The sequence below is a fragment of the Herpailurus yagouaroundi genome, unplaced genomic scaffold, assembly GCF_014898765.1.
Source record: "Herpailurus yagouaroundi ecotype Mexico unplaced genomic scaffold, PumYag 188, whole genome shotgun sequence".
In the NCBI taxonomy this organism is placed as follows: Eukaryota; Metazoa; Chordata; class Mammalia; order Carnivora; family Felidae; genus Herpailurus; species Herpailurus yagouaroundi.
This window is the reverse complement of record NW_024412419.1, coordinates 26,698,121-26,723,396: the sequence shown is the minus strand read 5'-3', so window position 1 is coordinate 26,723,396 and position 25,276 is coordinate 26,698,121. Positions and strand designations below refer to the sequence as shown.

The 25,276-nt window shown below is 37.0% G+C and overlaps 1 protein-coding gene across 13 annotated transcripts in view; it reads right to left on the bottom strand.

Moving 5' to 3' along the window:
• Positions 1-25,276, bottom strand: part of BIRC6 (baculoviral IAP repeat containing 6) — a 225,633-nt gene that overhangs the window by 101,011 nt on the left and 99,346 nt on the right. For all 13 annotated transcript variants that reach the window (XR_005797250.1, XM_040496471.1, XM_040496472.1 and 10 more), the window contains 12 exons: positions 23,875-24,006; positions 21,607-21,822; positions 20,829-21,012; positions 20,047-20,202; positions 15,755-15,888; positions 14,285-14,438; positions 11,623-11,739; positions 9,090-9,244; positions 8,473-8,599; positions 5,594-5,704; positions 4,210-4,343; positions 1,239-1,366 (listed from right to left, as the gene is read on the bottom strand). Coding sequence is in view for 12 of the 13 variants with exons in the window: in XM_040496471.1 (XP_040352405.1) it covers positions 1,239-1,366; positions 4,210-4,343; positions 5,594-5,704; positions 8,473-8,599; positions 9,090-9,244; positions 11,623-11,739; positions 14,285-14,438; positions 15,755-15,888; positions 20,047-20,202; positions 20,829-21,012; positions 21,607-21,822; positions 23,875-24,006 (1,748 nt within the window). In the remaining variant the exon portion in view is untranslated. The remainder of the gene's footprint in view (positions 1-1,238; positions 1,367-4,209; positions 4,344-5,593; positions 5,705-8,472; positions 8,600-9,089; positions 9,245-11,622; positions 11,740-14,284; positions 14,439-15,754; positions 15,889-20,046; positions 20,203-20,828; positions 21,013-21,606; positions 21,823-23,874; positions 24,007-25,276) is intronic.

Here is a 25,276-nt window from a genome sequence, read left to right as displayed (position 1 = left end):
CCATGTTTATAGCAGCACTATCAACAACAGCCAAAGTATGGCAAGAGCCCAAATGTCCATCGATGGATGAATGGATAAAGAAGATGTGGTATATATACACAATGGAGTTATTGCTCGGCAATCAAAAAGAATGAAATCTTGCCATTTGCCACGACGTGGATGGAACTGGAGGGTGTTATGCTAAGTGAAATTAGTCAGTCAGAGAAAGACAAAAATCATATGACTTCACTCATATGAGGACTTCAAGAGACAAAACAGATGAACATAAGGGAAGGGAAACAAAAATAATATAAAAACAGGGAGGGGGACAAAACAGAAGAGACTCTTAAATATGGAGAACACACTGAAGGTTACTGGAGGGATGGTGGGAGGGGGGATGGGCTAAATGGGTAAGAGGCACTAAGGAATCTACTCCTGAAATCATTGTTGCACTATATGCTAACTAATTTGGATGTAAATTTTAAAAAATTAAAAATAAAATTTAAAAAAAGAAGAAAGAAAGAAAAGGGAAATTTGGACACAAAGACATAGGAGAAGAAGTGCCACATGAAGGTGGAGGCAGAGATTGGAATGATGCATCTACAAGTCTAGGACCACTGAGAATTTCTGGCAACCGATGGAAGCTAGGAAAAGGCAAAGAAGAATTCTCCCCTAGAGCCTCCAGAGGAGAGTATGGCCTGCAAACACATTGATTGCATTCTTTTAGCCTCAAAAACTGAGAGGTAATAAATTTCTATTGTTTTAAGCCAAAAGTAAAAAAAAAAAAAGAATAAACCCACCATGGTCACAATTTACTCTTTTAATGTATTGCCCAATATTGATAATAAATTTATTTAGGATTTCTCAAGGAGACTGGTGTGTAATTTTCTTTTGTAAGCTATCTTTCTCAGGTTTTCTTACATATTGGTTTGAAGTAAAATCTTTGGTAGCTTTAATATTCTATCTGTATTCTAGAAAAATTTTAACAGCTTCAAATAAATTTCATTTATCTATGAAAACATTAAAAGCAAGCAGATATTTAACACACTGTGTTTCTTTCATAGAGTTCAAGAATCTAGAGAGCCAGAATGGAATGGAATGAAAAGTCAGGAGAGAAATGGATAAATCCTTCCCCCTTAATCCCTACTCTACTATTGATCTGTTCCCACATTAACCCCCAACAAATGGTAAAGCAAAGTTTATTTAGAGGATTACTTATTACTTCTACATCAAGAATACATGCATACATTGATATTTACCTTTCTGTAGAAAGTATATGAATTAGCTTGAGCAAAAATTCACTGAATATCTGAGGACATGTTGAAGAAAGATGCACTTGTAATCGGGTAAGAAATTCTTGCATAGCTTGTGTAGCAGTTGGACCAACCTGAAGAGAAATTAATGCCATTGGAAACTTTTTACTGATACCATTTATAGAATTATTCATTTAAAAAGCATCAAGCATTAAGTCAAGCACTATACTCTTTGAACTTTTCATATGAAGAACGAAATATTAACAGTGATAGCAAGAAACCAACTTGCTTAGGTTTTGATATATTTATTTTAAACTTAAAATTATAAATCCTTTTTTTTAAAGTTTATTTTTGAGATAGAAAGACAGAGACCACGCATGCATGAGTGGGAGAGAGGGAAGACAAAGGATCTGAAGTGGGATCTGCACACACAGCAGCAAGCCTGACGCAGGGCTCGAGCTCACGAACCATGAGATCATGACCTAAACCAAAGTTGCACTCTCGACTGACTGAGCCACCCAGGTGCCCCCAAAACCATAAATTCTAGTATCAATAATTTTAGCATTATGGTTTAGAACTTACAGTAGGTTTATGTAACTCAAGACAGAAAAAAATTCATCTGAATTACACAAGAAATATACCCACAATGATTCACAAAAGTACAAAGAACTTTTGCACTGATTTTCACCAACCACCTTACTAAATACCTATTTCACAGAAGCACTCAAAGAGGTTAAGTGATCCACAACTGGTCATGCTTCTAATGACTAGCAGAGCAAATACGAAAGTGGATGAAAAAACCAAAATCACAAAGACTCCAAAGGTACAAACCTGTACCAATTGATAAAAAAATGCTTTCCCACACATTGTATCTTGTCAATGAAAGAAATGATAATGAAAAACATACTAAGTAACCTGAGGTATGTTTTGGAATGTTTTTTAATACTTCTCCATACAATCTTATTCAATCTCAATTTGTTATGATCACAAAAACCTTGAGGAGTTTTGGTAAAACAAAATGCAATGTAATGCTTCAAACTGTTTTAAAGTTAGATAAACTTAATTTCTAATACTAAGCACCTAAGTCACAGCATTCTTAACCAAAACTAAGATCTTGGAGGAAAGCTTGATCTTTAATAACTTATTCTGCCTTTAAAAAAAAAAAAAAAACAAAACAAAAAACAGGAAGAAAAACCCCTATTTAATACAATGGTATGCCCTCCAATACCTCGCTCTACTACCACCAAGTTCTGTAATTGTGGGCAATGCAGATACTGCATTTCTTCATATATGTAAAATAATGAAGTTAGAATCAATGATCCTAGGAATCTTCACATTCCCAATTCATAAATCTCTATGTACAATAATCACTTGAAAATATGCCTCTGCTCCCACCAAAACTCTGGCCCAATCTAAATATAATAGTTTTTTCTCCCTTGTTTTCATGCTTGTCTTGCTTATTTCACTGTGTTCTACAAAACTTAAGTATGTACAGTACGAGAGTACTGACTAAACGTACCCAACAGAATTTAAAATCCAAGAAGGCAGAGAACTTGGTCTTGGTAACTACTTATAATCCCTAGTACCTAGAACAATACCTGGACCTAGCACACAGAAGCCTCGTAAAAACTTACTGAACAGGGGCACCTGGGTGGCTCTGTTGGTTAAGAGCCTGACTCTTGATTTCAGCTCAGGTCATCATCTTACAGCTTGTGAGTTCAAGCCCCACATCAGGCTCTGTGCTGACAGTATGGAGCCTGCCTAGGATTCTCTCCTTCCCTCTCTCTCTGCCTCTACCCCATTCATGCTATCTCTAAAAAATAAATAAACATTTTTAAAAACTTACTGAATAAATGAAACACTAGAAAGGATGATATTATTACAGATTACACAACTAAATGAGATTTTGTCTAATGGCAAATCCAGAGAAAAATTTACAAATTTAAAAGATGATAATGTTGCACAGCCTCCACTAAAAAGATGCTATGAAAACTAAATTTATATCTTATATAAAAAGAAATATAATAGGGGCGACTGGGTGTCTCAGTTAAGTGTCCAATTTTTGGTTTTGGCTCAGGTCATGATCTCACGGTCATTGAGATCGAGCCCCACATCGGGCTCTGCGCTGAGCATGGAGCCTGCTTGAGAGTCTCTCTGCCACGCCCCTGCTCATGCTCTCTTTCTCTCTCTCTTTTTAAAAAAAAAAAAAAAAAAAAAGAAGTATAATGATGTAGGAATATTTTAAAAAGCAATATATTATAACAAGAAATTACACTGATATAAAGGAAGTTTATAATGAGACTAAAATTGTTTATAAGCCCTGAGCAATACAACTTGCTATTTTTTTAAATAACATTTAATATTATAAAAAGGTTGTTAGGTGGATTATCAGTATTAGTAGTTGAGATCATTAAACATGGTACATTAGTTTTAAACAACTTTTTAAATTCCTGCGGTGCCTGGGTGGCTCAGTTAGTTAAGCATCTGACTTTGGCTCAGGTCATGATCTCATGGTTCATGAGCTTCCACTTCTCTCTCTCTCTGCCCCTTGTGGGATTCTCTCTCTCTCTCTCTCCCTCTCTCTATAACCCTCCTTCAGTTGTGCCCTCTCTCACTCAAAAACAAAAACAAAACAAAACTTTTTTAATTCCAAGATTTCTTAAATGTTTCCATGACTTTCAGGTAAGTATTTTTTCAGGATGTTTCTTAAATTAGCCCAAAATTAATGCCAAAAATACACATCTGCTTATAAATCCAGTAAAAATTCAAGTGAAAATTTACTACCTGCTGTGCTTCAGTTTCAGTAGAACTATTATTATATACCATTCAAAACATTTTATTACACTGAAATATAAGACAATATCATTTAATACCTAAGCAGTGAAAATTTTATTAGTTACATTAAGTTCTTCTTTACAAATATAATATATTTATTGAACTGTCTGGGTCTATCACTAGTTTTGAAAAGACACCGTACCTGTGGACTGTGTTGATTTGTTCCATGTGGACTGGTGCCAGAAAGAAATTTCACTAATACATGAATCAGGTTTGGATCTGAAACCAGCAGATGAGCAGTACTCTCCTGAGTTCCAATGGCATTGCTTGAACCAGCTGTAAAACATTTTTTAAAAATGCTCTTAACAAATGGACCCTGAAAGAATGGAAATGCGGTATCTCAAATGTCTTTTAGTTTCAAGGAAAACTCACATATTCCTGGGAGTTAGTTTATTAAAAGGGTCTGAAACTCTACTGCATTGACTGTGTTGGGCTCATTCTGTATTTTCATCTATCATGGATCTCCTCTGGCCTCTCTCCTAATCTGACTATAAAAAATAGCTGGTTTAAAGTGCATCTTATTTAGTATATAGTCAAGTGGAAAAGAAATTGGAAAAGAAATAAATAAATGCTTACTGACCTTTTGGTGAGCCTATTCTTGGTAATTATTTCCCTCTTTCAGAAATAGGAACCTACTTTTCGGATAAATCTCAGATAAATCTATGCAAACACTATTCATTTTTGCAAGTCAGTACCACAAAGGTTGTATAATGTTCAAAGGTATACAGGTAACACACCAGTTTTCTGAATTTACTAAAACATCCTTTGAGCTAATATCTTCAATATGAGACAGTGATACTTTTGATGCCATATTTGGAAAGTATATTTGAAATGAAAAAAAGGAATAGCACTTTGATGCGAAACAATGATTTAAACTGATATATTTATCAATGTGACAGAGCTTTCTATTTAGTGAAATTAACCCCACAAAGAATGGGGATGAAATTTACCCACCTCTTGTCATAATCTAGAGAGAATGAGGATTTCAATTCACAAATGGTGAGTCCTTGTTTTCTAGTCTGAACTTTCATCCCTATCTCAACAACAATCTCCAGAATGTCAGATTAAATCCAGACTTAAATGTGAAAAGTAAAACCAATATGCACTACAGAAGATAACATAGAAGGGATCTAGATGTGGAAACAAAAACCTAGCAATCTAATCATATATGCTCAGGATTATAATAATAAATAAATCACTTTTAAGCGCAAAGATCCTTTAAAAAGAATAACAAACATAAAACAGTAAATATTTGTACTCTAAAAGCAATCAGTTTTGTTTTAATAAGTAGTAAGGTTTTAGAAAGTAAAACTATGATTTGAACTTGTGATGGCAAATGAGAGTAAATTGTCAAAGTAAAGAGGCACAAAGCCTAAGATATTTAAGAATAAATTCAGAAAAGGCACAGTCAAAGAAGGAACATAATCTTCACAACTCTATCACTTCTTACAAAAATCTTGAGAATCTGATAGTAAGGATAAAAAAGTATGTGTGAGAGATTTAAAGGAATAAATCTCTAAACTTACGATTCAGCTGCATATTTGTCATGAGAGTTAGACTATGAAGCACAAGGCACCATGTCCGGAGAAGAGTGTTGGGATACCAAGCTAACACGGTGAGAAAGCTAGTTATGGACGCTATACAGAAAAGAGAAGGGGAGGACATTTTTAATTAACGATAACCACGTTTATTAAGAATTAAAAATGAAACAGATAAATTTAAAATACGACACTATTTCTTTACATCAATTCACTACCTAGTGGCCTCAAAACATACAAATGAAAAGAGTTCCCCATTAAATATCACTAAAGAATTAAGAAATAAAATAATGTTTTAAGGCTAAGTTTAAAGCTCTGCCCACAATCCATAAAATAACATGTTATCACTATAAACATGCTGTCCTTCTCAAACTACAGGCACTTCTACTGCAACACAGCTTTACTAAAACTCTTCACATGCTATAAGACCTAAAGCTGAAAATAACAGGGGACACTGGAAAAACAGGGATGGGGTAAAACCTCTGAAAACCAATACAACTTCACAACAAAAGCAGAAACCACAACAAAAATTAGGTCACTTGCAAGGTTAAGTGGGAAGCACTTAGCGGCAGCTGGAGAAGCCAAAGAAATTATTCAAATGCACAAACATAATTCAGTGCCCACACTGTGCTCTTAAAACACCCTTGAAAAATGGCTGATTCCAGATTTCAGGCCAAAATATAAACAGACTGAAATATTTATCACACTTTAAAAGCTAACAAAAACCCAGTCATGTATTTAAAACAAAAGAAAGGAGCACCGAACTGGCCACAAATGGCAAAATTTTAGCATCAATATCCATAACAATTTTAATAGAAAAATATTTTTAAATCCCTGAACTTACACAGATATTTATTAAAGAAACTAAATAGTCATTTTAAAAATTAAGGAAGTTCTGGCATTTTCCTTGCCTCTATTATACAAACTGTACCAACAGAGGGTGAGAGAATAGCCTATGAAAGAAAATTTCTCTTTATGTAAGTATTTCAACTAAAACGAAAAAGTGACAGAAATAGACTATCCTCATTTTGAAACCTCTAATGAATTATTAATGGCATTCAGCATCAGTGTGTTAATAATGTAAAAATAGAGGCTACCTTTGAAATTTCCTTTTAAAAAAATACTAAGCTCCAGGTCTAACTACCATTTATAGGAAATAGAGAGGACAGCATGGAGATACAATCGTGAAAAATCAGGAACCCGGGAATCCTGAAACACAACCAAACTTCTTTGACAAATGACTTTATTAAGGGGATAAAAAAAAAAGATCTGGAGAGAACCGATACAGCTTAAGGATTAAAGAAATATAATTAAAACACGTGGACCTTATATGGAGTCTATTTCAAGTTTTAAAAATTTGAACAGTTGAGAAAACTAGAAATTTGAATACTAACCAGATATCTGATGATAATAATGAACAGTTATTTACTTTTTTACTCATCAACTTTGTTTATGTGTAAGGGTTTTCACGATAAAAAAGAGCACAACTTATATTAATTATTAGTACAGTGGAAGAGATGAAAACCTCTTAATTAAAGCAGGTTGGCTCTTGCCAAGACAACGCAGATCTAAGTAGAACCGTTCAGCCAGTGGGACTAAAGACCAACCTGATAGCCATGTGACTAGAAAATGCACCCCCCAAGGAAGAAAGCACCGGAAATAGATGACCATTTACACTTTTCTTAAAATAAAACTAAATAGATTCCTGCAGCCAGAGCCAAAGACTAATTCTATTTCTGTAGAAGGGTATTATTTTACTCCCATTATATCCACACTCTTGCATTTGTCCAAAACACACACACACACACACACACACACACCCAAAAGTTAACTAATACAACTCTTAAAAAATTTGTTTAATGTTTATTTTTGAGGGAGAGAGAGACAGACAGAGCGTGAGTGGGGTAGAGGCAGACAAAGTGGGAGACACAAGGCTCTGAGCTGTCAGCACCCAGCCCAACACAAGGCTTGAAGTCACAAACCATGAGATTATGACCTGAGCCGAAGTTGGACGTTTAACTGACTGAGCAACCCAGGCATCCCTAACTAACACAACTTTTTTTCTTTTTTTAAATATAATTTATTGTCAAATTGACTAACATACAGTGTGTAAAGTGTGCTCTTGGTTTTTGGGGTAGATTCCTGTGGTTCATTGCTTATATACAACACCCAGGGCTCATCCCAACAAGTGCCCTCCTCAATGCCCATTACCCATTTTCCCCTTTCCCCCACCCTCAGTTTGTTCTCTGTATTTAAGAGTCTCTTATGGTTTGCCTACTAATACAACATCTACAGGAAATCGACAACCAACTCCAATTTATCAATTCCTATGAGGCTGATTCACCTTTTTAAGAAATACCAAGGGCACCTGGGTGGCTCAGTCAGTTAAGCTTCTGACTTTGGCTCAGGTCATGATCTCAGGGTTTGTGAGTTCAAGCCCCGCATTGGGCTCTGTGCTGACAGCTTGGAGCCTGGAGCCTGGAGCCTGCTTTGGATTCTGTGTCTCCCTCTCTCTCTGCCCGCCCCCGCTCACACTCTGTCTCTGTCTCTCAAAAATAATCATTAAAAACAAACAAAAAAAAAGACATACCAGTGGTAACAGAACAGCTGAAGAATAAGACAAATATTTTAGGAAATAAAGATTAACGATGCAAGTTTTAGTTGCACATGGGCATAAGATAACACAAATCACAGAGTAAGTTTTTTGTTTTCTTCACTGCTAAGTAATGTCAGTTTATTAAAAAAAAGGCTTTTTTCCAGTAAACCATTATAATCCTAATGACAAAAATTAGGTAAACATTACCCTAACCATTGCCTTTTTAGTTTATTTATAGTATGTTAATAACCATCCTTCTAATAAATCTTACCCTGATTTAATGAGATGACAGGTATTCGATTGGCATTATATAAAAAAATGTCTGCTCCATTTTCTTTGTTTCCAGATGAACTAGAATTCAGGCTCAATGTGAGCCACAACTGGAGAAGTGATTCCAACTGAAAAAGAGTGAAAATTGACAGTAGGAAAAAAAAAAGTACCTATTATATAACGAAATACTGTTTAAATAAAAACCTTATGAATGACTCCTTGTGAGTAATTAATTTTTTTATTAAGTATTTCCTCTGGCTACTTCAATTCAGTTGGCAAGCAAGCACATCTCACAATTCTTGATGAAACAAAATTTAAATTAAAATTTCGTACCTAATACCTATAGTTTTCTAAATCAAAATGGATGATTCAAGTCTTTAAATATAGTTGTAGGTGCAACATATAATTGGAACTAAAGTAACAAAGCTTAAAAATCATAAAACTTATAAATAACCCTATCACTGAGGAGCTGTGGTTATCAAAGGATCTCCAATACTTTTCCATCTGAGATAATTAATAAAACACCCTTTCAGGTTGAGAAAGATCTCCCCAGTTATTTTCACCTTTTACTAGGCTAGCAATACTTGTAAAAATACACCATTTCTCCTGAAGTCATACCTGGACATGATGGACTTGAAGCATGGAAAAAAGTTTGTTGAAACAAACATTTAACATTGGGACAGATGATAACTGTATAATAAGCTGGCTGGACTGGCTCGCTGCTTGTAAACCCCCTAGAAGGGAATCATCTGTTCCAGTGGGAGACTGTGATACTGAAAATTAAACACAATTATGATTTTTATATACAAAGTAGCAGGAGAAATGTTCACTAGCTATTAGTATGTACAGATAAGTGAAGCTCTTTAAAAAAAAATTTTTTAATTGCATTCCTAAGAATGGTTCATCATTATATTATTTGAAAATTTGTTTTTACAACATTACCTGAAGGTCAAAAAGACAATCACCAAAGAGAGAAGCTCCCCAATTCACAGCACTTGTCCATCAAAGGAACAAAACCTTATTACTCTCTAGCAATTTCTATTTTCAATTTTTTCCTAATTAATAAAAGAGGAAAAGGAAGAAAAAGAAGAATCTTGACTAATTCTTAAGAAAGTAATTTTAGAATAATTTAGACTCTAATCCATTGATTCTTAACCTTGATTACACATTAAAATTACCTGGGAAGCATCAAAAAATTCTGATGCCCAGGTCACACACCAAACTAATAAATGAGCATACATTCATGGGAAGTAGACAAACATATGAACTCTAAGAGAGGTTTTCCATGAAAAGTTTATTTACAAAGTTATTAAAAGGGGGACAAAGTTCTGAACAGGATAAAAATCAAAAGATAAAATATTAAGAGGAACAGATACAAATTACAAAAGCATCTTTTAACAAAATGTTTTAGATCAGAAATATTTAACAGAGAAAAGGGCTACTTAGGTCAGTACTGAGCTGTCTGTCGTCGCGGAGAGGCTGACCCAACAAAAGAGATCCCTCCATTACATGAAAGATAAGGTACAATAATACTATTGTACCAATACCAAGATCACAGAACACTAGACCATTTCTTCAGTCTTTCACCTTTTTTCTATACCCCCTAAGGTGAGAAATAAATGAAAATAGCAAAGTGAAAGAATTCAATTTGACATAGAAATGTTGAAAAACCCAACTTTTCTAATGCATTGTGAACTCTCCTTCATAGGGGAAGGAGAACATGATGTTCTTCCTAGGTTCTAACTAGTATATCTACCCCTTTACTCACCATGCTCCAGAGAAGGTGAAGTAATTTAGTGGAGGTGAAGGAAAATAAGAATCACCATCTCCTCAGCACAGCTCCTCAATCTTAAGTCTTTGAGAGACAAGCTGCTATCTTAACTGTGCTCACCTGACAGGAGGCAATCCACCCAAGTCTAGCACTCTACTTCAGCAAACTACAGCCGGATGATCAAAACTGCAGGCACCTGACTGTGTAACAGTTTCTAAATCAGCCATGCCCATTTGTTTGGACGTTGTCTATGGCTACTTACTACAAAGTCACAGTTGTGTAGTTACCACACACACTGTACAGCTCAGAAAGCCTAAAACATTTACTATCTGGTCCTTGATATAAAAAGTTTGCTCTCTTTTGATGCAGATAATCAGGCAGTAAATCTTCAATTCAGTAGTTCAATTAGGTCCCTATATATCTCTTCCATCCTAGTCTTTAGTAAAAGGCGAAAGATTTACACGATTTGAAGAGAAACCAGAGTACATCCATCCTAGTCTTTAAGGGTGACAAAGATGCCACTGCAGTAGTGCCCCCTTATCAATAGTTTTGTTTTCCACAGTTTCCGGTTTCTTTTAATAGCAGTCAACTGTTATCATCATATGAACAGCAGTCAACTACAGGCAGGAGGCAGGTGATCCTCTGTCTGACTGACATACAGTTAGAAGGTCAATGGTAGCCTGACACTCCATCACTACACCTACGTCATTCACCCTACTGCATTACACCATGCAGGCATTTTAGCATCAAAAGTCACCACCACGAGAGTGAATACATAACATATTTTGAGAGAGACCACATTCATAACTTTATTACAGTATATAATTGTTCTATTTTATTATTATTGTTAATCTCTTACTGTGCCAAATTTATAAATCAAACTTTATCACAGGTTTGTATGGAAAAAACATGGTATATATAGGGTTCAGTACTAGCTGTGGTGTCAGGCATCCACTGGGGGTCTTGTATGTCTCTTGGAAAAGGGGGGGGGGATTACTGTATTCAAAAACCCACTTTATAATAAATGCGGATATAATGGAAGGAACTCCCAGGCAGCTAGCTAAGCAAACAACTCTAGGAATTTCATTAACTTCACAATGCCACAATAACAAAACATCACTCAGATTTTTGGACTGAATGTAAGTGTAGTACTACATGGAGGCATTTTGTTTCCCCTCTGCTTTCCCAATTTATTAATCCTTTGTCTTTTTTCTCAACTTGCTACTAACTTAGTGAGGGAGAGGTGCTATATACTTAGCCTACTCAGATTCACACCACACGTGGAATTTAAAAATTTGTCTTCACTGAATGCACTTAAAAAAATCAACCAAGAAATAAATCATTCACTGCAATATTCTAAGAATGATGATTTTCACTTACATGTAGGTGATGTATTTGTTAATGCCTGTAAAATGGAATCTGCTTCCAGGGTAGACATCATTTTCAACATAAGTTCTGCTTGTTGTTCAAGTCCAACTTCTAGGCGAGCATCTAGGGCTACGAAGAGCAGTTAAAAGAAAAAAAGGCTATTTGATAATTATTACTCATGTCCTACTTTCTACACTAAAATGTTGACATCCAAATGCAGAATAGGGTGAAGAATGTGTCCTATTGGAGAACAATCTGTCAGGAGTATCAGGTATGTCAGGGAGTATGCAGGTAACAAAATCTGTGCAAAGGAGGCCAGAGATGGGAGACTGGTTATATAAAGAGAAGTGGATCAAATAAATTAAGTGATGATAATGGAAACAAGTAAGGTAAGGATAATGAGAACCAGGTTCCTCATTGTCAGAGAATACAGATACAAAAATGGAAGGGAGGAAGTTAAAATGAAGCCTGTGGAATATTACACTGTACATTAACGAACTTAAATTAAAATTTTTTAACTTTTTAAAGTTTTTAAATTTATTAAAAAAATAGTATTTTTTAAAATACTACAGCCAGATATGTATATTAGAAATATAGACACAAATGTGTGTACACACACACACACACACACACACACACACACACACACCCTGTCCACCAAGAGAACACAGAAACAGTCACCGAAATTGTAGTTAAGTATATCTAGCACCCAAATCTTGGTTTCCTAATCACATTCTTCCACTAAAATGTTTTGAAATACCCTTTTTGCTCAAGTAGTTAATCCCCAGTCTAGGGAAGAAAAAGGAAATGATAAGCCTGGGGCACCTTGTGCCAGAAAACAAGGAAACCCACAGAAAGATGAGAAAGTATCAAAAAGACAGATAAGCTTAAGAAAGATCCCACTGGTCAAATCTGGGACAATGTGAACATCAAAATAAATAATGAAGACACCGTGAATATACTTAACGCCACAAAGCTGCATACTTAAAAATGGATAAAATGGGGGGTGCCTGGGTGGCTCAGTCGGTTAAGTGTTTGACTTCGGCTCAGGTCATAATCTCCTGGCCCATGGGTTTGAGCCCCGCATGGACTCTATGCTGACAGCTCAGAGCCTGGAGCCTGCTTGGGATTCTGTGTCTCCTCTCTCCCTGCCCCTCCCCCACTCATGCTCTGTTTCGCTCTCAAAAATAAATAAACATTAAAAAAAGTTTTTAAAAATGGTTTAAAATGATAAGTTTTATGTTATTCACATTTTGCCTTAATAAAAACTAAGCAACAAATATACAAATAATAATTATGACCCACTGAATAAAACAGAAAACCATAAATCTACTTAAAAATAAAACTAATTTTTTAAAAGAATAGTTTCAAAGCACCACTCTCCCACACCCACAAAAATTTATTTGGCAAGGGACAAAGAACAACTTTATAAGGGAGAAGACTGACAGATAACCTCCTTAAATCAAGTAATTAAACTTCAAATCACCAGTCATGGAACAAATTAAAATCGTAAGCCAACTAACAGAATACATAAGAAAATCTATGCATTATACCAGTGATACTTCTGGCAACGATGCATGACCATAATCTAATCATGAGGAAATAACACACACACCCAAGTTTTGAAGAACATTTTACAAAATAACCGGCTTGTAATCTTCAAAAGCATTAAGGTCATGGAAGTGACTCTGATGAACTGTGGCAGGCTGTGGGGCGCTTGAGTGGCTCAGTCAGATAAGGATCTGACTCTTGGTTTCAGCTCAGGTCTGATCTTGCAGTTGTGAGATCAAATCTCACGTCTGGCTCTCTGCTGACATTGCAGAGCCTACTTAAGATTGTCTCTTTCCCTCTCTCTCTGCCTCTCCACTGCTCGCTCGCTCTCTCTCTCTCTCTCAAAATTAAATAAATAAATAGATAAATAAATAAATGTAAAAAAAAAAAAAGAGCTATGGCAGGCTGAAAGAGACTGAAGAGGTATGAAAACTAAATACAAGGCATCTTTTTGCTTTGGATTCTTTAGCATAAAGGATGTTATTTAAACACAAATGCTGAACTGGAATGGGATATGAATGTTAGTACTAATGTTAGTTTCCTAATTTTGATGAAATGTGCTTCCTGATTGCTCTTGTAGAAAAATGCCCTGATTTGTAAAACAAATAAAATAAAAATATTTAAGCCTAGCAACTTACTCCCAAATGGTTCAGGATAGCAAATATTCTTTGTATCAAACTTCAACGTTTCAGCAAACATATGGTTGTTTCAAAATTTAACCAAAGATTTTATTAAAAACAAAAACTCTGATATATTCTACATGACTAGAAAAGTGCAAAAATAATATTCAGTGTGGTTTCATCTGTTTACAAACAAAATACGAGTTTATTATGAGTAAAAAATAAATACATTAAAGCACAATCAATTTAAAGTCCCTGTCAATCCCACACAACTCACAAATATATTTTGTGAGGTGTTATTCTGAGAAACAAAATGCCCCATAAACAGAAGCTCCTCCAAACAGACTGACACGGAAACACACATCCATGTCACTCTGATGGCACATGTGGGAAACCAAACCCTCAGAGCACACACTCAGCCTCGTTTTCTCATATGCCAAAGCATACATGAAATCAGGATGTTTTAAGAATAGCACATGACTTAGAATATAATACCCACTTACCCTGAGATACTGAAACACTAACTGTCTGTGATCCATTCTTCTCTGTGCTTGCAGGTGGCTTTGCTACAGGAATCCCAAGACCTCCAATGTAAGGGTTGTAATTGTAGGTGCCATAATCAGCACCCCAGTAGTCATACCATGTACTGCTTATTGGCTTAAAAGAGTGGGAAAAATAAAACTGTGGTTTATTTTTACCTCTTCACTAAGAGTGACATTATTTACACTATCTAAATTCAAACAGGGTTACAAAATAAACATGCTCCCCCCCTTTAAATCACCAAAACATACTTCTAATTTTAATGATCTATAGGAACAGTTCAGTAATTTTCTCTTGATTTGATACCAAAATCTAGAAGTACCTTATTTATTTAGAATCTGAGAGAGGGGTACCTGGGTGGCTCAGTAGGTTAAGCATCTGACTCTTGATCTCAGCTCATGTGAGGATCTCACAGTTCTTGAGATTGAGCCCCATATGGAGCTCTGTGCTGACAGTGCAGAGCCTGCCTGGAATTCTCTTTCTCTCTATCCGTACCCCACTTGTGCTTACTCTCTCTCTCTCTCTCTCTCTCTCTCTCACACACAAAATAAATAAACTTAAAAAAAATGTATTAGGGGTGCCTGGGTGGCGCAGTCGGTTAAGCGTCCGACTTCAGCCAGGTCACGATCTCGCGGTCCGTGAGTTCGAGCCCCGCGTCAGGCTCTGGGCTGATGGCTCAGAGCCTGGAGCCTGTTTCCGATTCTGTGCCTCCCTCTCTCTCTGCCCCTCCCCCGTTCATGCTCTGTCTCTCTGTCCCAAAAAATAAATAAACGTTGAAAAAAAAATTTTTAAAAATGTATTAGAATCTGAGAGATAATTAGCATCCTTAAAGAAAAATCTCGGGGCACCTGGGTGGCTCAGTCAGTTAAGCATCCGACTTCAGCTCAGGTCATGATCTCATGGTTCATGAGTTAGAGCCCCGCATCAGGCTCCTGACAGTGTGGAGCCTGCTTAGGATTCTCTCTCTCACCCACTCTCTCTGCCCCTTCCTGACTCATACTCTACCTCAAAATAACTAAAACTTAAAAAAAAAAAAAATTCTCTTATACATAAATAGAAGCAATATAAAGTATTAGAGGTATATCTCCTTTAGAAAAACTTGAGGCTAACACAGAAGTAGAACTTGCAATACACTGGCCTTGCCTAAAATTGAGTAATCCATAACTAAACTTCCCCAAGCCTATTAGTGGCTCTTACTAATACATACGACAATAATAGTGGCTATATTAATAAAAGGGTATGTGTTCCTTATACTACTCCATCTATATTATAAAAAAAACTACTATAAGATCTATTGCAAGTTAATGAATTTTGAGAACAATGAATAATGAATTACATTTAGTGATAAACAGGTATACTTTCCTGTTTTAAGTGATTAATAAGCCAAAAGTATAAAAGGAAATATTTAAATTGCGAAGAATAGTATATCATACCTTAAAAACTTTGGCTGCAAGAGGATCTTTTTCCAAATCAATATCTAAAGGATCAATGTCAACTTCCATTAGATCTTGAAGTAACTCAAGATCAATTTCTTTATCTTTTTCCAAAGAAGAAAGAGGAGGTGCACCTTCAAACAATTGAAAACGATTATGCTGATGATGTATGTAACATAAAATTTAACTAATATGTTGATTTTAATTTCAGAAAAAATTACTTCACTTGTATGTAACGTTTCCACTGACATAAACATCTCTAAATTTTTATACTTGACAATTAAACACTATTAATTATGAAAAATGTATCCATCTATAAACATACAATTAAAAACATGATGCAGGGGTGCCTGGGTGGCTCAGTCAAGAGTCCCACTTTTGATTTTAGCTCAGGTCATGATCTCACAGTTGTGAGATCGAGCCCTGTGTCAGGCTCCATGCTGGGTCTGGAGCCTGCTTAAGATTGTCTTTCCCTCTCCCCTGCTTGCACTTTCTCTGTCCGTCTTTCAAAAAAAAAAAAAACAAAAAACAACCCCAAAACAACAACAAAAACCCCAAAACACAAGGTGGTAATATTTGACTTCCTAGCAATTAGCCCGTATTGAATCATGCTGGACAAAACTTTGTTACTGAAAACAATCATTAACCATTTCTAGAATGAGTATTACCCATTTTATTACCTCCAGTAGATAATTCATTATGTTACATCCACTATTTTAGGAAATGATGCCCAGTATTAAAGTGAAAAGCAAAGATTTAAGTTGTAAGACTACTTTCACTTTTTTTTTTTTTGCCTTTGATCTTTATTCAAAATTAGCTATCCAAAATGATTTGACATCTATGGAATAAGAAAATTTAAGTTTTTATGTAGCAGGCGTCTTTTCTTCTGTGGTGGATTTCTCCTCTGCAGGCTGCTTCTCGGCAGCTGATTTCTTGGTAGCTGTAGCCGGTTTTCCTGCCAAAGGTTTCTTCTGCTTCTTCACACCAATAGCCCTTTTTTCCTTTCTTCCCTCCCAGAGGCCTTTTGCCTGGAACCCCCTTCTCATCTGATTTGGCTTCCAAAGCTGCTGCTGCCTTATTCATTCGAAGTTTGTGATTCTAGGCCGGGCAAAGAATGGTGTCCCGGCACATGGTCTGTGTATACAGGTTTAGCTTCAACATGATTCTCAGGTTTTGCAGTGGATTCTTCTTCAGGACTCTGCAATGACTCCTGTTGTGTGGTACTTGGCGGCCTCTGTGGATCTCTGGAGCTCTTCAAGATTCTGCTAAGATGTGTATTAAGCATCTTGTGCATGGGCAGGTTGTAGTTGCTCTTGAGGGAGGCAGCCTTATGCCAAGGGCCATACAGCTCATCTAACTTGCAGAAGACGCTGTCAGTCCAAATACGCAGAAATGTCCTGCATGCCCACCAGGGGCAAGTTTCAAGATGTTCAGTTTGCTTACATTAAGTAAAGTAATTCCAGGGGCATTTCTGAAGGCCTTTATGATACCACTGTCCTCATTACAGATAATGCAGGGTCCCCTACACTGGATACAATGACAATTTCTCATTGTGTCCTTCCCAGCTCTCATTTGCTGAGAGGCATAACCTTTCTGATATCATTCTAGGCTTTAGGTATTTTAAGAAGCGAAACAGCCTCTCTGGTCGTCTTGTAGCCTTGAACTTTATCTTCAACCACCAAAGGAAGTTTGGGAACTTCCTCAATACGATGATGTATAGACATGACCAGCGCTGGTAGGCCTGAGGCAGCCAGGGCAGAGCAGATGGCCTGTCGCTTCTGTGCTATTTTCACTCTGCACCAAGGGTGCCACATTTTGTTTGGTACAAACATGCAGGCCAAATATGCAAGACATATATTTCCAGAAGCACCCTGGCCAGAACAGTGAGTCCCACCATCTCGAACTCTGGGAATTTGAGCCATGGCTCTGCCAGTACCCCAAAACTCAGGACGGGTGGTGACGACCTGTTAAATCACCAACAGCTTAGGGCTATATGTTGTTTCTGCAAAAGCTGGTGCGAACAAAGTTCATGGTATCAGGTCAAATGAAAGCCCTGAACACAGCAGGCAAAGTAACATTTTTGTATACTGGAATCAGTGGACAAGTTCACACCATCACAGGGAGAGGAGAGGACCATGCTCCTCTCAATCCAGCAGCTCCTACAGGAAAAGCTGCTAGTCACCTTACTTTTCTACTTTGAATCAGAAATTAGCAGGCTCTTAGATGTCTCAAAATTCCTAACTAGCCTGCTATGCCTTACGATAAACCTTACTTTCCCATCCTTCTCACACTCTTATTCAACATTTTTTTTTAATTTTTTTTTTTAACGTTTATTTATTTTTGAGACAGAGAGAGAGACAGAGCATGAATGGGGGAGGGTCAGAGAGAGGGAGACACAGAATCCGAAACAGGCACCAGGCTCCGACGCGGGGCTCGAACTCACGGACCGCGAGATCATGACCTGAGCCGAAGTTGGCCGCCCAACCGACTGAGCCACCCAGGCGCCCCTCAACATTTATTTAAAGAATGCCTAGCACATGCCAGCCTGTTCTAGGGTTTAAGTATGTGAAGACAGATATCTGCTCTCCAATACATCAATCGAAGTTCGAAAGTGAGGACACACTGCAGAAATTTCATCAACTACAGCATGATGAGTGCTACCAGAGACCATCTAGAGTGGAAAGCAGCAGCAAAGACAGAGTCCCCAACGCTGCTGCTGCTGCCGCTGCTGCTGGAAAAAGCTTCTCAGAGGAGGACAAGGTTTATGTGAATCTTAGATCAAGAGTTCATCCTGAAAAAACAGGAGGAAGTCTATTCCAGACACAAGGATTATCAGGTAAAAAGGATAAAATTATTACAACATCTAAGACTGAAGAATAACAAACGGCTGAAATGACCACAGCACCTGTAGCATACAGGACAATAACTAGACTCTTAAGAAGTAAGGAGCAGGGATGCCTGGGTGGCTCAGTCGGTTAAGTGTCTGACTCTTTTTTTTTTTCAACGTTTTTTATTTATTTTTGGGACAGAGAGAAACAGAGCATGAACGGGGGAGGGGCAGAGAGAGAGGGAGACACAGAATCGGAAACAGGCTCCAGGCTCCGAGCCATCAGCCCAGAGCCTGATGCGGGGCTCGAACTCACGGACCGCGAGATCGTGACCTGGCTGAAGTCGGACGCTTAACCGACTGCACCACCCAGGCGCCCCATTAAGTGTCTGACTCTTGATTTGGGCTCAAGACATGATCTCATGGTTCATGTGATCAAGCCGCATGCCTGACAGCACAGAGCCCGCTTGGGATTCTCTCTCCCTCACTCTCTGAACCTACCCCACTTGCGTGCATGCTCTCTCTCTTTCACAATAATAAAAAATTAAAAAAAAAAAAAGGAGCAAAGAACTGTACAAACTAAGATACACATACAGTTTTTAAAGCAGCAGAAAACAAAGAAAGAAGAAAAAGAATACACCAAAAAGGCTGGATGTTAAAGAGTAGTAGTCTTTAACTTTACCATCTTTACTAATACATGATCTTTAATTGTTTTCTAGATTATATATTCTTCAACACAGCCAAATCAGACCATCTCAAAATAACTAGGGTATTATGAAAGGATAGCATTTTATTATAATAAGCATTCATTCAGAGAATCGAAACATATTTATCATATTTAACTAATGTATCATATTTAAGGGCAAAACCCTAATACAAAAAATATAAAAATTAGGGGCGCCTGGGTGGCTCAGTTGGTTAAGTGTCCGACTTCAGCTCAGGTTGTGATCCCACAGTTTGTGAGTTCGAGCCCCACATCGGGCTCTGTACTGACAGCTTGGAGCCTGGAGCCTGCTTTGGATTCTGTCTCCTTCTCTCTCTGCCCCACCCTATGTGTGTTCAGTTTCTCTGTCTCTCAAAAATAAATAAATGTATGTATGTATGTATGTATGTATATATGTATGTATAAATAAATAAATAAATAAATTTTCTGCTGCACTAAAATTCTGCATTTTGAAATATATTTTCAAGGGTGCTTGGGTGACTCAGTTGGCTAAGCGTCTGATTTCGGCTCAAATCACTATCTCACAGTTCATGGGTTCAAGTCCCATGTCAGCCTCTGTGCTGACAGCTCGGAGCCTGGAGCCTGCTTCAGATTCTGTGTCTCCCTCTTTCTCTCTCTCTCCCTGCCCCTCTCCTGCTCATACTCTGTCTCTCTCAAAAATAAATAAAACATTAAAAAAGAGAGAGAGAAAGAGAGCAAAGGCTACCTTCAATAAACAAAACTTAAAGAAGGTGCAGGTACCCGTTATATCGTGTGTCAAAGGCTCATCTATAGTCTCCAGCAGCTGAACTGAAGACTGCTGCAGGGAGTCATCAGAGTCACCAGCTGCTGCAGCTACGTCATCACTCACTGCTCCTTCCTCCATGGCTTCTGCCGCTACCGGAGCCAGCAGCTCTCCTGTATGAAAGAAAAGAGCCATAACCGCTTTAATAATTTGTTAGCCAATATCCAAATCATATGAAAGCATATTTGCCTCCAGTTTAGAGAATGACAGAGTGTATGCTCGACCACCTATGAAAGACTGAGGCAAAAGATTCTCCACCTACCTGTGCAAATGCTAGGACCCACCGCTCTAACCTCAAGTGTTAAGGACAAGTAACAAGTAGAAAACACAAACTGTATAATATGACCAGGAGTTATGATAGTCCCTTTACCTATATTAACTCACTTATTCATCAAAACAACTTTATAAGGAAGGTACTCTTATTATCCTTATTTTATGGATGAAAGGAATGAGGCACACAGAGTCCTCAAGGTCACATAAAGAACAGCAGCCCATTGCTGACAATAATAATGAAACAGACTATCTCTAATGTTCCTGTTAACAACATAACTCCTCCATAAAGACTTGACATTTATCACAACTGCCAACATAATTAAATACAAAAGTCATTCCAAATGGTTGCTACTGATACATTAAATAGACTTTCACACTTTGGGTTACAGTTTCTTTGAAATGTTACTTATTCAAGCCATGATCAGCTAATTTGGACATACCTTATGAAAAATAAATCCAGACAAACCTGCTAATATATCCTGTAGCATACAAGTTAAGGAATACTGAGCCCAAGCACCACCCCAAGATATATCTCCTCTATTGAAGTCAGTTCCAACCAAAAGTAATAGCAGTCTTTCCAGCTGGGGTTCATTCACAATCTCACACAGATGTATAGTTGGCCTCGTGGCATTTGCAATGCGTGCCAGAACCTGCAATATTTTATAAAGCCAACATTTTATAAAGCCATACATTTAAACATCAATTACATGTGTTTTTTCCAAAAACAAACAGCTGGAATGATAGTTGTAATTATGTGACATGTGCTTTCATTGTCAAAATAATTGCTTGAGATAAAATGCAAAGAACTGTATTTTCATGGATCAAATATTAAAATCTCATTAAAAATCCTGGTGGAATGGCTAAAAATAGTTTTTATAAACAATGAATATGCTACAAGAAAGCCTTCAGCGCATGAAAACCCCTCATTATGATAATTTGACACTTATTTGTGTACTTCCTGTTTTAATTAATAGAAAAAGGTAGGTTGAGGATAGACATACCTACCTTATAGGCATTTCAGATCGACATTAGAGTTTTAACTAGGTTAAAAATAGAAATCACATCTACTAAGAAATCTACTTTTTCAATCTTTCAAGGCACAATAATAAAAACCTGAATTACATAAAGCAAACCAATAAAAGCACTATTATTTCTCTTAATCAAAAATCAATCAAAGACTGCAGTCTTTATTTTTCTTACCCTCTAAGTCTGTAATTATAAATTACGCCTTTCAGTTTACTTACCTTACAAACAAAAAGTAAAAGATCTGCATGACATGTAAAATCCATGGAGAGAAGAAACAGAGTAAGTTTCTGCACTACTGAAATACAACGTTCATGGGCCAGGGTAAATGGAAGTGGTTCTATCTCTGGACTTTCTTTTGTTGTTGTAACTTCTGTATCTAAACTAGAACGGGACCATTCTGCTGTCCGACGTAACCGAATTAAATCCTTGAAGTGCTGCATAGAGAAATTTACAATATTTAAATCAGTGTTTATTAATGTTTATTTATATTTGAGAACATGTGCACATGCGCAAATGAGCGGGGGAGGGGCAGAGAAAGGGGGAGACGCAGAATCTGAAACACGCTCTAGGCTCTGAGCTGTCAGCACAGAGTCCCACTGGATCACGACATTATGACCTGAGCCGAATTCGGAGGCTTAACCAACTGAGCCACCCACATGCTCCTAAATCATTGTTTACTGAGTAAACATTCTTTCACTATAAATTTATTTATAGATGAAAATAGCCACTTCAGAAAACTTACAACTTTTAAAGAACAAAATTTTAGATAAACTGTAAGCTTCAAAAGTAATTATTACTTTCTGATTTCATACATCCAACCAATGGAATAAATAACTCCCTGCAAAATCTAGTTGTTTTTTTCTTTTAATTAAAAAAAATTTTTTTTAATTGTTTTAGGCTCCAGGCTCTGAGCTGTCAGCACAGAGCCCGATGCGGGGCTCGAACTCATGAACCTGAGATCATGACCAGAGCTGAAGTCGGACGCTTACTGACTGAGTCACCCAGGTGCCCCAAAATCTAGTTTTAACTATGTTGCTGATAAATCCTTTCCAAATCGTGACTGTTACCTCCATGTTATAACTAGACTTAATTCCTCACCCACGGGAAAAGGGAAATAAATGGAAGACTTTCATTTTCATTTCCAAAAAGTGTAATTCTACATTAAGGCTACATTGGGTCAAATCCAACATCTTGAATAAAAATTACCAAAACACCCAAAACATAATTCAGAAAAGGTGGATGATAAACCTATTAACATAACTTCAACTATAGAGTATTAACTCAAATTATTTCAAAATCTGATGGAATAATGATAACTTCATAAAGAAACACAATAAACAAAACTGGCTGCTATATGTGTTATCCGCCCCCAAATTAAAAAATAAATATTAACTGGGGCACCTGGGTAGCTCAGTCAGTTAACTGTCTGCCTGATTTCGCTCAGGTCATGAACTTGCAGTGCACGGGGTCAAGCCCTACCTCAGGCTCTGTGCTGACAGCTCAGAGCCTGGAGCCTGCTTTGGATTCCATGTCTCCCTCTCTCTCTGCCTCTCCATCACAGTTGCCTTGCCTCTTTCTCTCTCAAAAATAAACTTTTTAATTAAAAAAAATATATATTAAGTTATATTTAAAATTTTTATTTACAAATCACAGGATTGATTTTCACTTAGAAAAAACACATTAAGGGGCGCCTGGGTGGCTCAGTCAGTTGGTTGGGTGTCTAACTTCGGCTCAGGTCATGATCTCATGGTCCGTGAGTTCAAGCCCCACGTTGGGCTCTGTGCTGACAGCTCAGAGCCTGGAGCCTGTTTCAGATTCTGTATCTCCCTCTTTCTCTCTCCTCCCCCGCTCATGCTCTATATTTCTCTCTTCTCAAAAATAAATACATCTTAAAAAAAATAAAAATAAAAAATAAAAGAAAGAACACATTAACTAAACTATACACTTCCTTGAATCTTTTATCTTCAATTTACTGGCACACAATCCACTTTAAAGTAAGCACACCAGGGGGCGCCTGGATGGCTCAGCAGGTTAAACGTAGGACTTTAGCTCAGATCATGGTCTCATGGTTTGTGGGTTTGAGCCCTGAGTCAGGCTCTGTGCTGACAGCTCAGAGTCTGGAGCCTCCTTCAGATTCTGTGTCTCCCTCTCTCCCTCTGCCCCCTTCCCATACTCGCAGTCTCTGTCTCTCAAAATAAAGACATTAAATAAATAAATAAATAAATAAATAAATAAATAAATAAATAAATGTAAGCACACTGGAAACATACTGTAAATCCACACTTATCATATATTTCCTTGAGTTAAAAGCTACCTTCCCTCAAAAAGGGGGGGGTGGAGGGGGTATAATAGATCTTTCTGTTGATAAACTGAATAATATATATTTAAGTTTCTTAATTATTATTAAAGATACTTTACTCATTTAAAAATATTAAAAGAAAAAGTGACTTTTCCAAAATAATTACATTAAAAAGCATAGATCATACCTTTGAAGTAGCCTGCTTTAGTTTTGCTTGCTCTACCAGAAGTTTATATGATGATCCTTTGTTACTTTGTATTTTTTCTTTTTCCATCTGTTCCACCAAAGCTTTCTGTTTAGCTTTTAATAGGTTAAGTTGCTTAAAGAAAGAAAAAAAAGGTTAATCTTTTTAATCTATATTAAGCTAACAGTGTTAAAAACAACAAAGTAAATTAATATATACCTCAAAGATTTAATACATTCAAATAATGGAATAAAAAACTCCCTTCAAGTTCTAGTTTTAACTGCATTGCTGATAAGTCATTTCCAAATCCTGACTGTTATGTCCATGTTCTAACTAGACTTAACCAATTCCTTACCCCTGGGAAAAGGAAAATAAATGGAAGACTTTCTTATGTAAGCCCCTAATGAGATTGACTGATAGGTATTTTTTTGGAGGGCAAGAAGTATTTTTAAATATGCGGGGAAATATTTTTATTGTATAATATTCTCAGCTTTGTTTCTATGGCCATCTCCCTCAAAAGTAGTGTAATTTTGGAATATCTATATTTTTTATTAATTGAAAATTTTATTGAGATAACTGTAGATACGTAGTTGTGAGAAATAACAGGGACCTTTTGAAGACTTTACCCATTTTCCTCCAGTGATAACATTTTGTAAAACTATACTATAATACCACATCAGAGTGTTGACATTGTTAAAATACACCAATTTTATTAAGATTTCTCTAGTTTCACTTCTACTCTTTTAAAAGTGTAGGTCTGTGTTTGAAAAAAAAAAAATCAAAAAAAAAAGGGGGGGGGCGCCTGGGTGGCGCAGTCGGTTAAGCGTCCGACTTCAGCCAGGTCACGATCTCGCGGTCCGTGAGTTCGAGCCCCGCGTCGGGCTCTGGGCTGATGGCTCAGAGCCTGGAGCCTGTTTCCGATTCTGTGTCTCCCTCTCTCTCTGCCTCTCCCCCGTTCATGCTCTGTCTCTCTGTCCCAAAAATAAATAAACGTTGAAAAAAAAATTTTTTTTAAAGTGTATGTCTGTGTTTGTCTATCTTATTTGTATAGAATTCTACGTATGTATAGACACATGAACCACCACTACAGTTCCATCACCACCAGGTTCCCTCATGTTGTTCTTTTATGTTGCCCACCCCACATCCCTCCTATCCCATCTGCCCAAATTCCAACCCCTTGCAACCACCAGTCAGTACCAATGAACAAACAGACCAAAACAAAGAAGAAAACAATTCTGCACAGGAAGGCCTTAAAAATCCACTGAATGACTTCACCACATCCCCATATAGCCATATATGCAGAATATTATTCTAAATACAAAGTCACTAGAAGGTAATAGTCATGATTATAAATGAATATTTTGTTAAAAACTTAAGCCTACTTCTTCAAAGAACATCTCCAAAA